We start from the raw sequence: 15,984 nt of genomic DNA on the forward strand, positions 1-15,984 counted from the left end.
GCTACGCTCGTGGTGTCCCGTCTTCCCAGCACTCTTTGTCATATAACGCTTTGAAACTACTGACGGTCTTGGCCTCCACCACCTTCTCACTTAACTTGTTCCAACCGTCTACCACTCTATTTGCGAAGGTGAATTTTCTTATATTTCTTCGGCATCTGTGTTTAGCTAGTTTAAATCTATGGCCTCTTGTTCTTGAAGTTCCAGGTCTCAGGAAGTCTTCCCTGTCGATTTTATCAATTCCTGTTACTATTTTGTACGTAGTGATCATATCACCTCTTTTTCTTCTGTCTTCTAGTTTTGGCATATTTAATGCTTCTAACCTCTCCTCGTAGCTCTTGCCCTTCAGTTCTGGGAGCCACTTAGTAGCATGTCTTTGCACCTTTTCCAGTTTGTTGATGTGCTTCTTAAGATATGGGCACCACACAACAGCTGCATATTCTAGCTTTGGCCTAACAAAAGTCATGAACAACTTCTTTAGTATATCGCCATCCATGTATTTAAATGCAATTCTGAAATTAGAAAGCATTGCATAGGCTCCTTGCACAATATTCTTAATGTGGTCCTCAGGTGATAGTTTTCTATCTAGAACCACCCCTAGATCTCTTTCTTTATCAGAATTCTTTAAAGATTTCTCACATAATATATAGGTTGTGTGGGGTCTATGTTCTCCTATTCCACATTCCATAACATGACATTTATTAACATTAAATTCCATTTGCCAAGTGGTGCTCCATATACTTATTTTGTTGTGTGTGTGTGTGTGTGTGTGTGTGTGTGAGAAAACAATGCTGTGGTTCATAATTGTACTGGATACTGTTACAAAAGTTTTGGCCTTAAAAGTGGTCTTCTGTGGTACTCCACTCAAGAAATTGTCATTGAAACCTCCTATCGAGGCTTGCAGAAAAGGCTCTGAACCGAAATAGTTAAGTGGCAAATTGTCTTTAATAATTATAGGTGTAACCTAGTGGGTATTTGGTATGTTCCCAGGGTTGATTAGTGTTCCTAGTTGCACCTTCAGTAGTCCTTTTGGTGTTATGGCAAGCACATTTTTTTTTTCCTGGGGTGGATAGAGTATTTGCCAGTGTCTGCCTAACATCAGTATGAATGGAAACAATTTGAAAGCTCCCACATCAGTGTGGAATGTGTGTCTGTTCCTATTTATATTAATAGGATTTGGCCTTTAGAAAGAAAGCAACACATGTACTGCTCATTAATAAGCTTATCATAGTTTTGGCATACTTTTTAATGTGCCCCACTACATTACTTACATTTATATAAATTTGTAATTTTTGTTTAGGCAAAGAAAGCAGGCGCAAGATACATTGGTTCTATGGTTGCTGATGTTCACCGAACTATTAAATATGGTGGAATATTTATGTACCCTGCTACAGCAGATTCTCCCAAAGGCAAGGTAAGATTTTTTTTTTTTGTGTATGCGTGACATTTTAACATGATTTACAGGTCTCGCATTAATACTGGATACAGTATTTTAAGGTTCTGTTTTTAATAGTGTATCCTCACTTGAACGAACTATATGGGACGAAGCCGATTCATTCCAGTGCAAAATTCACTCCATCCGTCTGTCCCCAACAACCCTTATCTCCTCCTTCCCCCCCCCCCCCCCCCCCCAAAAAAATACAACCACATTAATACATGTGCCAGTACACATTTGCCTTGTGAAAAATTGCAACTCATGGAGAGAGTCCTTGCTAGTGCTGGGTGCTGATCCTGTAGGCCTACTGTGAAACCGTATCAAAAACTTTTGAATCTTGGTTTGTTTCTTCGTTGCGAGCTTCATCATAATATCTTTCATGTCATTAGGTGTAGATAATAATGTCGGTTCTTCATCAGTTACAGCAACCAAATAAAGCAAATCATTTGCCTTTTGCAATGATGCAGCATATGGAATAGGTAACATGCTATCCTCCTCTTACACACCCTTGTCAGCATTACCAGTAACATACTGGATAATCGTGTCATCATTTAATTCCTTATATCCTGGATCAGCATCATTATCTAACCACTCAGTCACATCAGAAAACTGCAAATCTTCCTCACCAGCATCTCTTAATGTCTCAAAAATTGCATTATCAAAACCCTCACTCATCTTTGTCTTCATTCTCATCAGGTACCGGACTCAATTTTATTCTATGCATTCTTTAACACTTTCGCGCTCTCAGCGAAGGTCAGGGAAACAACCGTAAGTGCTCACGGCGTTTTGTCGCGTAAGCGTAAAAACAAAAATGTGTGTACTCTTTTTTACTCTCATGACCTTAGTTCTCGAGCTACGTATTTCATTTTGGTACCAACGTGTTCGCAATAAAATTCTCTAGAAGAATTCTATTTTTATCAGTAAAAAAAAGTCACGAAACGTATAGGGATACCAGCACCAAATAACTACGAAGATGACTCGCCGTGAGCGCCCAACAGCAACAAAATGTTTTTACTCTTGGGATTGTTATCACCTCCACACTTGTCCTACAGCGTTAATTTTGGTATCAATGGACTTGCAATGAAATTCCCAACACGGTGATATGAATACAAGCGTAGAAGAATGATTGCGGCCCGCCCGCAAGAGTGTGGGAAGTGGTGAAATTGTTACCCAGTGTCGGTGACGGGACGACGCATGGCGCTTTGATAGTTAAACTTATTTCATTCTCATGACATTATTATTCTATGTACGTCATTCATTTTTGTCAATGTGTTCGCAATAGAATGTTCTATGAGCCCGTAGGTAAAAAAGATCAACAAAGCGTAAGATAGAATAGTGCCAAATATAAAACGCTGGAACATATCAGTGAGAAACACACACGAAATGTTTTTACTTTTATGTTTGTGAACCTTTCATGAACTTATTGTACCATGCAGCCTATTGGTGAGAAAGAGAGCCTCATGGCGCGCAGTTTGAAACAAACCCAAAGTAAATCGGATAAAAATTGAATTTTATACAAATATTTTAAGAGGACATAAGTTTATGTCCACTATGCGGGAGTGGGTAGGCGAAACAGGACTCCAGGTGCGTCCTCATCCCGCGAAAGTGTTAATGTGGTGACCTTCAACTCTCGCCATTCTTTGGCCCAGTTGTAAATTGGGCCTTTAATTAAATGTCTTGACATTTTCTAGTGTTCTACTAGCCCTTGTATCCTTATTAAGCATCTCATCTTCTCTGAGAGCAGACCTTCCATAATGTCTGAATTCATAGCTTATTTATAAAGCCATATGAGAGCATAGATAACCCCCCCCCCCCCCCACCCCCGAGCATAGATAACCATATATATAATTAGTAAAATATTGTTTATTTTGAAGTTTTATGCATTTTGTACAGTACTGTATTAATGCACATGGTTTATATTATGTAGGTTGTTAGAGAGGGAGGGAGGCAGCCGGGAACCCCCCCACCCCCTCACTCCAGGAACAACACACACACTGCTCCCCGGCCACACAATGCCAAGTCAGCTGTCTTTACATTTGCCTTAACAATTCTGTGAAAAGGGAAACGTATTCAAACCGTTTAAAATACTGTACATCACAATCTTCAACATTATTATTGCTCCAGTATGACATTTTGCCAATACAAAAGGCTAATTTCAGTGTAGATAATGCCATAATTGACATCACTAAATTGACTCTTGGCACCTGCTCACTGCTAGTGAGTGTATGCGCCCACACATCTTGGCCTTGCCTCCAGTAAACCCTCCCCTACTGACCCCACCTGCCTTCTCTTACACATTTAAAACTACCTGCCTTCCCTGACAGTTAAATGAAAAAAAAAAAGTTGATACTGTATAATTAAGGAATACACAAAGTAATGTACATAAAAGTAAAGTACATATTAACAAGTACAAATGTTGATTGGGGTAGAGGCTAGGTGCCTTCCCACCCCCTTAATACATCCCCTCACCACTGACACCATTTATTATGACTTCATTTTGACTATGGAATAGGATGGTAATATGTTACAAGCAACTGAAATGGTAATATTTTCTCGGCTAATTTGGTGAAAAGCAGAGAGTGAAACGTTGAGGCGGCAGCCACGTATTGCCAATTACTTGGTAACTCAGGTCAGAGCTCACCACTGACACCACCTGCCTCCCCTGACCCCACTATTACTCCTTGCCTTGCCTTGCCTGACAGCTTCCACCACTGACACCACCTGCCTCCCCCTGACAAACCCTAACTACTGACACCACCACGAGCAGACAACTCACCAGTGACCCCTGACACCATTTTATCATTCTTCAACCATTTCTCCCGGGAACAATGGGTAAGCATAATAAAACACTGTGTAACTGTTTACACTTGGGTGAATCATAGTTGATGACAGCCACCTCAGACGCTTGGTCTCGGTGACCGCTTGGAGGAACATTCCTCGCTTAATCGAACATTTGTATGTTCCACTGAACATTTAGTACCGAATTAAATTTGTTCGGATCATCCGGGAATTCGATAGGGTGGGGTTCATTTGCGCGAGGATGCACTGTTTAATGTAGTGTTCCATTTTCAAACTTCATTGAAGAAATGACTTTAAATATCTAGGTAGGATTTTGCTAATCTGTTTTACATGTAAACAGGACAAAGTATTTCAATAGGTGGCTATAATAAATGTACATGGATTTCTTTTTACTTTATACAGTATGAAATGGCAGAGGTATGACTATTTTGCCAGTGTTGCTGCTACTGTCATTTTTTTTCATGCCAATGACCTTTATTATAGAATGTGACTATTCACTTTAATTACAGATTTTTTTATACATTTCTATTTATCAAAGATTTAATATTGCCTAGAAGGATGTAATTGTAACTGTAACACAACTTGTTTGTTTAACTTGGATTTACCTAGGGCCATCATCTCTGGTGAATTTAGCCCTTTCACTGCATGACATGGCTAGGGTTGAGCATGCCTAGCCATGACCCAAAGGCATCCGGACCTGTCGGTTAACTGCACAACGTAGTTAGGGAAGATTTGAGTACCATGCAAGATTAAACTCCCTGCTGATATACTTGGAGTGTATCAGCTGGGAATTAAATAAAGCTTCCAGTAGACAGTTGCCAGCTTGGAAGTCATGGACTGCTGCTAGGTGAGAGGGACTCAGTACTAAGAGCAATTAGGAGTAGCACATTTAGCTGATCACAGCACTGATAAGCAGCTTATGTCCACAGTATCACTTAATGATTAAATAATGGGTTATTTCATGGTAGTCATAGACGATCCTGACAAGTTATTCCAGGCTAATCAACTTGATGCTGGTTATGATAACAGCACAAGATGGAAATTTACAGCACATAGTCACAATTTGGTGACTATGCATCATGAAACAGGACCTTATATTCATTTAGAAAGAGGATTAATATTAAAGGGTTAGTGATTGTTCTAAACATGATAGCAGTGTTATGTCTAGTTAGTAATGTGTGTAATATATTAGCAAGTATTTTGCTGTATAAGGAGCATGTCAGCATTTGACAAGCATGTGACATTATGCTGTGCTTCAGTTGAGAGATTGCCATACCCACCAGAACTTAGTGATCTATGGTGCATACAAGTGTAAATAGTTGTATAATTTGTATGTGGTGTAATAAAAAGTCTGCATTAAATGTAATAAAATGCCTTTTACTGGATGACCCCCTCCCCGCTCAGCTCGTTGTCGCCGTCTGGGGGCTTAGTGGGCGGCTGCCGGAGTGTGATGCTCCTTGGGACAGTCCTCTGTCCTTTTCTAGCCTTGTGCTCCTGCTGCCGTCCTCTCCAATTCTGCTGGGCATCTTTTCCTTTTCCTTCTGTTTCGTTTTTCTCCCCCCTCTTCTCCTATCTGCTTGCCGTTTCCTGCCGACCTTTTGCTCGTTCTGGTTCTTCCCTTGGACTTCTTCTACTTTGACGCCCGGGTGCTTGAGGAGGCATACTCTTGCACCCGTAGAACTGCGGTACCCGACGTCGAGAGCGAGGGGAACCTTTTATTGTCAATCCCCACTTCGTCACTGAACCCGATCTCGACGGACTGTCGGTTTCTTAAGGTGGCGTTTGTGGGGCGTATACTCACGACGCACCCCTAGGAGGCCCCGACAAGATCGGCGATAGCTTCTTGTTGGGTGTCCTGCCTCTAATTGTGGCTCCATGGTGGGTGTGGGGGCACATTCGTGAGTGAATTCGTAATTTCGTCAAGATGATAACCCCTGTTTCGGCTGTTTCTGGCTTACCTTTTCAGGCTCGTGGGGTGGGCGACCAAGCCCCCCGAGTCGGTCCGTATTGGAAGACCGGGCTCTGTAGCCTCCGCTGCATTGGGCCCCGACCTTGCTCCTCCTTTGGCCTCTCTGACTCCTTCCCCTGGCTCCCCTCCCTCCTCTGTGGTTGGGTCGAACCCCAAGCCCCCAGTGGTGACTACCTCGTCCCCTGGCGCGGCTCCTTCTCTCGTTGTTACTACTGCGCCTTTTAACCCCTCTCTCTCTGGGGGTTCTCACCGCCGTTCTCGTCACGGCCGCCCTCGCTCGATTCCTTCCAGTTCTGCTACCTATCAAGCCTTGTTTGGTCCCGCTTCGTGGGCCAAATATTTTGATCTCCTCCCTCTTGATTCTGCGCCTCCTGACGATTTCTCCCTTCATCGACATCTCATTGATTCCGTGGATGCCTCCATTACTTTTAACCCCACTCGTCTCGGTACGCGTGTCGTTGCTGCTCCTTCTCAGGATGCTGCTTCCCGCTTGGCTGCCTTATCCTGCCTTGGCGAGACCCCCGTTCGGGTCTCGAAGAACGTCCAGTTGAATGCCAGTGTTGGCACTATTTTGCTCCCGCCCCATGTTGCGACCGGTGTTCGGGACCTACGCGACTGCCACGACGATATTCGACATATCCTCGCTGCCCAGGGCCATTCTATTCTCCAGGTGGACACGTTTACTCGTCCCCCTCGTGGTAGTCGCCGTCAACCCCTCCGGGTTGTGAAGATTACCTTTGATGGTAGGACCCTTCCACCCTCTGTCATTCTTGCTGGTGCCAGGTGCTCTGTCCAGGAGTACATTCCTTCTCCTCGGCTCTGCAACAAGTGCTGGAGGTTTGGGCATGGTGCCCTCCGCTGCTCCGGGACTGTCTCTCTCTGTCCTTTGTGTGGTGGCGAAGGTCGCTCTAAGTCGGAGTGCGCTTCTCCCCAGGCTCGTTGCCTCAACTGCGGTGAGGCCCATCCTACCTTCTCCCGTGCGTGTGTCCATTACAAGCTTGAGGCAGCCGTCCTCAACTTGAAGCACCGGGAGCGTTTATCTTTTCCTGAGGCGAGGCGCCAGGTTCGCCGGCTCCCGCCTTATGCTAATATCTCTTATGCTCGCGTGTTGCGCTCTTCCTCTCCTCGTCCTTCCCGCCTTCCTCAGACTCACAACCGTTTCCAGGCCTTGGACCCTGATGCGCCCACTGCCCCCTCCTCTGTCCCTTTGGGTTCTCTCCCGAAGGATCCTCCTCCTGGTCCTCTGTCTGGGGTTCCCCTTCCTTCTACCCGGTCTGTCGTGTCTTCTGTGTCTCCTTCCTCGTCCCCCTCCGATCCTCCTTCCCATCCTCTTCCTCCATCTATCGGCTCTCCCCGCCGCCTGTCGGTGCGGGCGGATGTCCATCGCTCTCCTAACGGCCGTCGTGTGTGCTCTCGTTCGGCTTCTCCTGTTGAGACACTGGAATCCGTTGCCCGGTACGTAGTTGCTGGGACACCGGTCTCTTTAAGTCAGAAGCGTAAGCCTGGCTCCTCTCCTTCCTCTTCCCCGGCGGGTAAGAAGGCTTCGCTTTCTTCCTCAGCTCCTCCTTCTGGCTCTGTTGCTCCTTCCACTCCCGTTTCAATGCTTGCGCCCCCTGTTCCTGCTATGGAGGTTTCTTTGGCCCCTGCTTCCCTTTCGGTTGCTGCTCTTGCTGGGGTGCGCTCCTCTCTTTCTACTCCCCCTCTTCCTGCTGCTGTCCTTGACTGCTCCTCTCCGTTGTCTCCTCCTCCTCCTCCTCCTCCTCCTCCGGACCCTGCCCGCCCACCTCTGATCTGTTCTCCCGTTTCCTTCCCTCCGTCTTTGCTCAGTTTACCCATGCCCCCTAACCCTGACTTTGCTGACCCTGATCCCGACCCTGATATTCTTTAACGTGCTCTGTTGGTCTTTCGCCTTTGTTTCTTCCTTGTTCTCTGTTTTTGTCCTTTCTCTTCTCGTCGTTGTCCATTCTTCAATGGAACGTTCGAGGTTATTACGCCAATTTCCTCGAACTCCAACTTCTGGTTTCGCGGTTTTCGCCCCTTTGTGTCTGTCTCCAGGAGCCGATGCTTGGTGCTCGTCCTGGTCGTTTTCGTGGCTATTCCTTTCTCTCCCCCCCCCCCCAGCCATTGCTGGGGCTTCTAATTCTTCTGCTCTCTTGATTCGGGCTGATGTTCCCTTTGTTCCTTTACTTTTTCCTTCGCCTCTCCATTGTTCTGCTGCTCGTATCTTTGTGGGGCAATGGTACACAGTTTGTTCCATTTATCTCCCCCCGGGTGTCCCGCTCTCTCTTCCTGATTTGAAACACCTCCTAGACTCCTTGCCGGAGCCTGTGCTCCTGCTGGGTGACTTCAATTGTCGTCATTCTCTTTGGGGTGACGTTCTGACGAATACCCGGGGTCGCCTCCTTGAGCCGTTTCTCCTCTCTTCTTCCCTGTCTCTTCTGAATTCTGGTGAGCCCACTCATTTGGACTCTCGAACTCGCACCCTTTCTTGTCTTGATCTTTCTCTCTGCTCTTCTTCTCTTTACTTAGATTTCACATGGCAGGTTCTTGATGACCTCCATGGAAGTGATCATTTCCCCATCCTTGTTTCCTTTTTCTCTTTTCGCCCTTCCCTCTCTTTCCCTAGGTGGCAGTTTGCTAAGGCGGACTGGACCCTGTTTTCCCTCAGTGCTACTCTCTCTGACCTCTCCCTTCTGCCCCTCTCTCGCGCTCCTCCTCCTTTTTCATGACACGGTCTTCGACGCTGCCCTCCGCTCTATTCCTCGCTCTTCCTCTCGGGGTCCACGGAAGTGCGTTCCCTGGTGGAATGCGGACTGTGCTCGGGCTGTCCGCTGTAAGCGTGCAGCCTGGAAGAAGCACCGCCGTAGGCAGACGACCGATTCTTTTCTTTTCTTTCGGAAAGCGAGTGCGGTGGCCCGTAGGGCCATCCGTACGGCTAAACGTGAATGTTGGGCATCTTATGTCTCGACAATTACGTCCGAAACCCCTCTGGCCCAGATCTGGAAGCGTATCCGCAAGATAGCGGGTAAGTTCGTTCCCGATGTTTCACCGGTCCTTCACCTCCATGATACTCTTGTGGCGGACCCGTTGCAGGTCGCTTCCGAACTGGGTTCCCACTTTTCTTCTGTTAGCTCTGGTCTTCATCTTCCCCAATCTTTCCTTCTTCGTAAACCTGTCCTTGAGTCTCGTCCTTTAGATTTCTGCACTCATCTTCAGCTTCCCTATAATGATCCCTTCTCTCTCTCTGAACTTCGTTCTGCCCTGGCCCTCTGCGGTTCTACGGCGGCGGGCTCCGATGGTATTCATTATGAGATGCTTCGCCATCTCCCTCCGAGCACGTCTCAGTATTTACTGAGTCTGTATAATCGGATCTGGGAGTCGTCGTCAGTCCCTGAGGACTGGCTCGATGCCGTTGTCCTCCCTGTTCGCAAACCAGGGTCTCTGGGTACTTCCCCTAAGGACTTTCGCCCTATTGCTCTCACAAGTTGTGTCTGCAAACTCTTTGAACGTATGGTTAACGTTCGTCTGATGTGGTTCCTGGAACACCATCACCTCCTCTCCCCTTCTCAATTTGGTTTCCGCAAGTGCCGCAGCACGACAGATGTCCTGGTGAACTTGGAGGTCTATATACGTACTGCTTTTGCTGCGAAGACCTCCGTTGTTGCCGTCCTTTTTGACCTAGAAAAGGCTTACGACACCACTTGGCGTTATCATATCTCAACTTCATTCTTTTGGCCTTCGTGGTCATCTCCCTCTCTTTCTCCGCAGCTTCCTCTCTCGTCGTTCCTTTCGGGTGCGCCTTGGTACCGCTCTCTCTCCCCCTTTTCAGCAATACGAAGGTGTGCCCCAGGGTAGTGTTCTGAGCACTACTCTTTTTCTGGTTGCCCTCAATGGTGGTCTTTCCTCTCTTCCTTCTGGTGTCTTCTCCGCTCTCTATGTCGATGATCTTACCCTTTGTTGTCAGGGTGATGATTCGCCTCTCCTTCAACGCCGGCTTCAACTTGCGATTGATGCCGTGTCGTCTTGGGCCACAGGTCATGGCTTCAAGTTCTCTACTTCTAAGACTTGTGCCATGACTTTTACGCGGAAACGGGTTGTTCTTCGTCCCTCTTTGTCACTTTATGGTCATCCCCTTGAATACAAAGATTCCGCGAAGCTTTTGGGGTTATTCCTTGACACTCGTTTGTCTTGGTCTCCCCATATCTCTTACCTCCGTGTTGAGTGCTCTAAGTCCCTTACCCTCCTTCGGGTCTTGTCCCATACTTCTTGGGGGGCAGATAGGCGCACTCTCCTTGCTTTACATTCCTCTCTCGTCCTGTCTAAGCTCGATTATGGTTGCCCTGCTTACTCGTCTGCTTCTCCTTCTACTCTTCGCCGTCTTGATGCTTTGCACCATACTGGGTTGCGCCTCGGTTCTGGTGCCTTTCGTTCGACTCCCGTCCTTAGCTTGTATGTTGACACTGGCTTCCTGTCTCTCCAGGACCGCCGTGATCGCTACTGTCTTCGCTATCTTGCGCGGTCCTTGCAACATCCTTCCTCTCGTCTCTGTCGTGCTTTAACTTTTACCCCTCCTGCGGTTCCTGTTCCTCTTCACCACCTCCCTCTTTCTGTCCGGTTATCTCGCCTGCAGGATTCTCTTTCCGTTCGTATTTCTGATGTTTCTCCTCGTGTTGTTCCTTCTTTGCCCCCGTGGAGGGTCCCTCTTCCGCGGTTTTGTACATCCTTGACTCGTATCACTAAAGCTTTTACCCCTCCTACAGTTCTAAAACGCCTTTTCCTCGAGCACTTTTCTTCTCACTCCCGCTCCGTTTCTGTCTTCACCGATGGGTCTAAGTCAGCGGACGGTGTTGGCTACTCTGTTGTTTTTCCTGATCGCACTTATATGTGTCGCTTGCCTCCGGAGACTAGCATCTTTACAGCGGAACTTTATGCTATTCTCTATGCTCTCCGTCTCCTGCTTTCTCGTTGTCAGTCTTCCTTTGTGGTTGTTGTTGACTCGTAGTGCCCTCATGGCTCTCGGGTGCTTTAATCCAGTTCATCCGGTAGTTGTCGAGATCCAGCATTGGCTGTTTCTCGTTCACAGTAAATTTAAGTCGGTTGAGTTTTGTTGGGTTCCCAGCCATATTGGCGTGTCTTTAAATGAGCGTGCGGATGCTGCCGCTAAGGAAGCTGTCCGCTCTTGTCCCATCTCTCGTAAAGGCATTCCGTATTCCGACTTTTACCCGGTTATCCATTCCTCAGTCCTTACCCGTTGGCAGGCTTCTTGGTTGTCTGTTACTGGTAACAAGCTACGTACTCTTAAATGTTGTGTTTCCTCGTGGCCGTCCTCCTTCCACCGTAACCGGCGGTGGGAAACAGCTCTAGCGAGGTTGTGTATTGGCCATACTCGCTTAACCCATGGTCACTTGATGGAGCGCCGCCCTGCTCCTTATTGTCCTAGTTGCATTGTCCCTCTTACGGTCGTGCATGTCCTTCTTGAATGTCCTGACTTCCAGGACGAGCGTGTGTCTTGCTTTCCGACCGCCCCTCGCGGTCACCTGTCCCTCGATAGAATTCTTGGTGACTCGGATACTTTTGATATCGTTCGCCTTATGCGTTTTTGTTCTCGTATTGGCATCCTTGGTGATATTTAGCGCCCTCTGATTATTTTGCGTATTTGATGGTGCTACATAGCCTTCCCGGTTTGGTGCCTTCTTTTGATAATTACTTACTTACTTTTACTGGATGAGCTAAAGTTGCATCTTGCAGAGATTGCTCCATGCAAATGAGGAGCACATGTGGAACTTGTTGTTTAGCCTACTGGGAACACGCCAAAACCTGGACCCTCTATCCTCAGGTGCATAGAGAAAGAGGTGCACAATAGCCAGAGATTCTACAGGAAAGAGGCAGTTGGGTTGACTGTTTATCTGGACTTTAAAATGGCTTTTGAGTCCTATACAAGTTGTTCTGGAAACTGGGACATGCTGGATGAATGATGAGCAGACAGCTGGCATAAGTGAAAAATTTCTAAACTTCCAGAAGGATGAGGGTAGTAAGCAGAGGCACTATCAGACTAGAAGTGTTACAGTACTAGCAGAATACCACCAGATTGTTTTTGTACCAGAACTGCCATGCCCTTAAAGATGACTTGGACAAAGTGTTTGGAGCAACACTTTGCAAATGAAATTGAATGTGAATAAATGCCATATTATGGAATGTGGAAAAAGCTCAAAATAGACCATTCAAAACCCTACAAATTGTGTAGAGGCATTAAATAACTGACAGATTTTGGGGGTGGTTCTAGATAGTCACCAGAGGACCACAAAAATGTATGGAGAGCCTATGCTATGCTTTCCAACTTCAGAATCCTACTTTTAAATATATGGATGGTGAAATATTAAACTTTAAGATTTTTGACAGACCAAACTGGAACATACAGTAGTTGTATGGTGCCCAAATTTCAAGCAGCACATAAATAAACTGGGAAAGGTACAAAGACATGCTACAAAATGGTTTAGAGAACTCGTCTGTGTGTATTTATACCTCGATAAACTTATTTGAATTGGAATTGAAAAATGAGGCAAGAGAAATGGCTAGTGGTGTTAAATACACAAGCTTAAATATAGAAGAAAAGCAATATGATCACTATGTGCAAAATTGTGAAAGGAGTCTTCAAAAATGACATTCTTGAAAAAAAGGCCTTTGATCCAAGCCAAGGAAATAGATGGGGGGGGGGGGATGGAACATTATCTATTGCAAACAGTAGTACACTGCCTTCTTGCTTGTTCTAAGTGAGATGGTAGATATAAAAACTCTGAAGTTTCAAAACATGAGAAGAGTACTGGGAAGACAGAACACCACGAGCACAGCTCTCGCCCTGCAACTACACTTGAGTAATTACTGCTGAAACCATAAATGCAAAGATATTATTGCATTTCATATCCAGTTGGAAAAAATCCAAAGAGAAATATGAAGGGGACCTTTGAGAAGCAGTGGAGCTTCTTGTCCCAGTAGATAAATGGTGGCCCTCAGGTAAATACAGTATATACTTTAGACTTGTATAAAGGTCATCCCCCTCCCAAACTCCTAGGTCGAACTACTGACCTACCCCAGGAGGCAACCTTACAACAATTGCCTGACGTCTGGGGTGCAAGGTGAACAAAGGGAATGTGCCAAGAGATTTCTGTACTCAGACCCCTAAGTTATGGCTAGTCATTTATAGCAAATTGAAGCTATTTTTGATTTGTTGTTGCTGCTCATGGTATAATGGTGGTTAATGTAAAAATAAAACCATTGAATTTTCATGCCTTCTCCTTTTCTCTTTACACATGTACTAATAAATACTAGGGTTCCATACACTGTTGCTGACTGTAGATAATTTTGTACGTGTCTGTGTTAAACATTTCTTGGTTGTTAATTTTATCTGTACTGTATCTTCAGTTGCGGTTGTTGTACGAGTGCAACCCAATGGCCTACTTGGTGGAACAGGCTGGAGGAAAAGCAACAACTGGCAAGATGCCTATTCTGGGTAAGTAACTCTTCACAGTGCAGATGCCTTATAAATGCAAGTCAGCATTGCATAAGGGGTCTCTCAGATGGCAGGTCTTTTATACCTGAAGAGGGTTTGGGAGTTCAGGGACCAGATTCACGAAAGCACTTACAAACCTGTACATCTTTTCTCAATCTTTGGCGGCTTTGTTTCCAATTATTAAACGGTTAATGAGCTCCGAAGCACCAGGACGCTGTTTATAACAATAACAGTTGAATGGGAAGTTCTCATGCTTGTAAACTGTTTAATAAATGTAACCAAAGCTGTCAAAGATTGAGGAAAGATGTATACGTTCGTAAGTGCTTTCGTGAATCTTTGCCCCAGGTAAGCTACTGAAAAAATACAACATTGAATGTAATAAAAGGCCTCTTTCTGGCAGTCTCTTCAGTGGCTTTCAGATGCTATCTGCTGGAATACCAGGAATACTCTGGATTACCCAGAGAACCAGGACCCAAATCTGCCCTCTTAGCCCTTGAGCAGCTAAGCTAATTAAAACTACACCATGGTGTGCATGATGCAGCAGGGGAAGGGAAGCAAACAAAACAGAACACCAGAGGAGCAAAAGTCCCAAAAATTGAACAAAGGATTAAAGAACCTGTCCCCAAGACAAGAAGAGAACCCAGGGGTAGGGCAAAGGACTGTAAAGTTATTTGGGACAGTGTGCTGTTCGGGTGTAAGGGGAAGACACCCGAACCTTCTCCAATGGAGTGAACCCAACTGAAGGCAGGAAAAATGCCAGTGGTAATCAGAGAAGGCAAATCTGGCTACATGCAGCCAAAGCGAAAGACTAGAGGCTCGGAAGTGACTAACCTAAACCAATCATGTGAAGCAGAAAAAGGAACACACAAATAGGTCTTGTAGGAAAATGAAGCTAAAAAAGGGGCAGCATAGCACTTAAGACACTTGCATAAGCACCAGGTGCATGACTGGGGGGGGGGGGGGGCAGTCGGCTGGTGCCCCGGGTCCTCGGGTCTGCCATCTGGTAGCAGTGCTGCCAACTAGTGGTTGGGTCTAGACAATATGTACATTATTTGTCAGGGTTACCAGTGTTTTACATGCATTTCCTAGTTTTGGAATGCTCTACCTTTTTGGCGGTCCTCTTTCAGCCTAGGTTGGACTTTTATATTTCCCCGACTCTCACTGTCTACCGAGTAGGATAGATTCTGGTACTCTATAGGTACTCATAAGGGCCTGGTGGGGTATTTTAGGCTTGGAGCTATGTAGGTGGGTAGCTTTAGGGAACCACAAAGGCCTTCACATCTCATTTTCTTTCGTTCAAATATAATGAATTATCAAGACTCGCTATAATGTAAACAAAAATACCTATATAATTTTTAATACATGTGAATTGTGTGTAAAGGTTACTGTATAGTTCAAATCAGTTTGATCCTCATGAAGGTAAGTTATAAAAAAAAAAATTGTACAGTATACAAAAATTTGCCATATTAAAACATGTATATAAAGTGAAGCTAATGTAAAAAGAATTTGAGAAATTAGGATTTTTACCATTGTTATTCACCCAGGTTCTGACATCAGATAAATTAATGTCCTTAGAGTACAGTACACAATTTGATTTAAAGTCTGTGATCTTTAGTTGCATATAATTTGTGTACAGTACTGCTTTCCAGTCCTAGAAATTTAATATTTTTCAAAAGTGCAGGGGCAGTTTTAATCTTCCAGAATTCAAACTTTCTAAGGGTAATGAGGCTTACAGTATTAGGTAGAAAAACTTGCTAATGAAACTCATTTTTGTTTCAGATGTAGAATTCTTGGTGAATCGGATAATTTTGATATTATTCGCCTTGTGTGTTTCTCGTATTGGCATCCTTGGAGATATTTAGCGCCCTCTGATTACTCCGCACATTTGATGGTGCTACTACATAGCCTTCCCAGTTTGGTGCCTTTTGGTAATTACTTGCTTTGTTTCAGATATTGTGCCTACGGACATTCATCAACGCACACCCATCTTCCTTGGCTCTGCCGATGATGTACAGGAAATCATTGATCTCTACACAAAACACAATCTTTAAAATATCGGTTGAGTGGTAATTAGCTATGATTGTAACTTTATAATTAAAGTTCTTACATGTGTTAAATTTGTTGGATGAAGGTTCTATATGAAATAAATCAGTACATGGAGTGACATTTTTTCCCCCCCAAGACAAGTGCTAAAAAAAAGATAAAAGCAGGAAAAAGATAAAATTTACAAGAGAATACTTGTGCATTTTAATACTTTAGCTGTGGTATCTAAGGCCC

At 45.2% G+C, this 15,984-nt stretch overlaps 1 protein-coding gene across 5 annotated transcripts in view; it reads left to right on the top strand.

The window, feature by feature from the left end:
• fbp (fructose-1,6-bisphosphatase) overlaps positions 1 to 15,867 on the top strand; it is a 54,813-nt gene extending 38,946 nt beyond the window's left edge. For all 5 annotated transcript variants that reach the window (XM_069325279.1, XM_045745516.2, XM_069325280.1 and 2 more), the window contains 3 exons: positions 1,298 to 1,411; positions 13,620 to 13,707; positions 15,658 to 15,867. In XM_069325279.1, the coding sequence (XP_069181380.1) occupies positions 1,298 to 1,411; positions 13,620 to 13,707; positions 15,658 to 15,758 (303 nt within the window). In that variant the 3' untranslated portion in view covers positions 15,759 to 15,867. The remainder of the gene's footprint in view (positions 1 to 1,297; positions 1,412 to 13,619; positions 13,708 to 15,657) is intronic.
• The last annotated feature ends 117 nt before the right edge of the window (positions 15,868 to 15,984 follow it).

The sequence above is a fragment of the Procambarus clarkii genome, chromosome 16 (assembly GCF_040958095.1).
Source record: "Procambarus clarkii isolate CNS0578487 chromosome 16, FALCON_Pclarkii_2.0, whole genome shotgun sequence".
NCBI lineage: Eukaryota > Metazoa > Arthropoda > Malacostraca > Decapoda > Cambaridae > Procambarus > Procambarus clarkii.